Source organism: Microtus ochrogaster, unplaced genomic scaffold (assembly GCF_000317375.1).
Source record: "Microtus ochrogaster isolate Prairie Vole_2 unplaced genomic scaffold, MicOch1.0 UNK87, whole genome shotgun sequence".
NCBI classification, from domain to species: Eukaryota; Metazoa; Chordata; class Mammalia; order Rodentia; family Cricetidae; genus Microtus; species Microtus ochrogaster.
In genome coordinates this window covers 556387-558022 of record NW_004949185.1, presented here as the reverse complement: position 1 = coordinate 558022, position 1636 = coordinate 556387, and the positions used below count along the sequence as shown (strand labels likewise).

Here is a 1636-nt window from a genome sequence, read left to right as displayed (position 1 = left end):
AGAGCAGGCAATGCTCTTAACCTCTGAGCCATCTCTCCAGCCCCCCCCCCTTCTAGGTCTTGAATTATGAATGTTTTTAAGGGTGAAGCAGGATAAAGAGAAACCGCAGGTGGTGCTCCAGTGCAATCCTGGCACTTGGCGGCAGAGGCCGGAACATCAATCAGCTCAAGACTATTCTCAGCTACATAATTGCCAAGTTTGACACTAGCTTGGGCTACATGAAGATTCTGCTATTTAAATAAGTGGAGAGAGCAGTATGCAGACAGAACCTCCTCAAAACTCAAAAAGACTGATTATTTCGGACGCAACCCACTCAGTACAAATTTCCCAAGCCGAGCGCAGGGTGGGGAGGAAATGCGCTTTACAATGCATGGCAGTTTGATCCAGAGGCTGTGGGAGCGCCCAGGCTGGGTGCTGCTAGGATGTTCCTCTATCCCTCAACTTGGGGGCCTTGCCTTTGCTTGTCTTGGGTATTTTTTATCTCCCTGGCCCTGCTCTATCTGTAAACTAAAGGAATAAGTTCGTGTCTTCTGAGGACCATGTACTCGGATAGCTACAGTGGGGACAGATCCTTTCACCACCTGGTCTTTTTTTATTTCTTATGGCCCTTTTGGACCGGGTCTCCATGTGCAGTCTAAGCTAACTTTAAATCTCCCTGCCTCAGCCTTCTGAGTACTGGAATTACAGGCACAAACCATCACGAACAGCTCTAAAACGACCCTGCAACCCCAGCAGACCAGGGACTGAGGTCTGGTTTGCACGCAAGGGAGGCTCTGTCTTCACTTTCCACTCCACATGAACACCGGCCGCACTGAGGTTCGACCCACGCGGGTGGCTGCAGAGCCGCTGCCCTGACGACGACTAGGGTTCCAGGCTCCGCGCTATGACGCGCCTCTCGCGGTCTCCACCCTGAGGCCAGCACCCCACGAAGGCGGGACCTGGGCGGGGCCAGAAGCCGCGGGAACCCCGAGCCCGCCTCCTCCGCAAGCTCCTAGGCGCTCGCCATGGCCCCGGCGCTGCTGCTGGTCCCGGCGGCCCTCGCCTCCTTCATCCTGGCCTTTGGCACCGGAGTGGAGTTCGTGCGCTTCACCTCCCTGCGGCCGCTGCTCGGAGGGATCCCGGAGTCCGGTGGTCCGGGTGAGCCGCAGGGATCCTGGGCAAGCCGAAGCGGAGAGGAGGAGCCAGCGCAGCGTGGAGAGGGCGGGGCGTGGAAACAAATGACAGGGAAAGGCCAAAACTGCGAGGCGCCAACGGGAAGGGAACAGAAGGCTAAATCAGAATCTCCAAGATTAGTCCGTCCTGTGTAGAAGCTGGGGAGTGAGGACTGACCGAGTAAGGGCGCAGTGGGGGTAGCGTTTGTGGGGAGAACTAGGAACGGGAAAGATGAAAGGAGGAAACATTAGAAAACCGCGACAGTGGGCCCGTGGTAGCTCACACCTTTAATCCTAGCATTCCAGAGGCAGAGGCAAGGCGATCTCTCAGTTCAAGGCCCGCCTGGTCTATTGAGTAAGGGTTATGTATGTAGAGAGACCCTGCCTCAGAAAAACAAAAAAGAAAACTACACCAAAGGCGATTTCTCCAACCTTGCTCTGTGTGTGTGTGTATGTGTGTGTGTGTGTGTGTGTGTGTGTGTGTG

General features: G+C 55.3%; 1 protein-coding gene across 1 annotated transcript in view; it reads left to right on the top strand.

Annotated features, from left to right (window-relative positions):
* Positions 1–293: 293 nt before the first annotated feature.
* Nrm (nurim) overlaps positions 294–1636 on the top strand; it is a 4208-nt gene continuing 2865 nt past the window's right edge. The window contains exon 1 of the mRNA XM_005370750.2: positions 294–1137. Coding sequence (XP_005370807.1) covers positions 1005–1137 — 133 coding nt within the window. The 5' untranslated portion in view covers positions 294–1004. The remainder of the gene's footprint in view (positions 1138–1636) is intronic.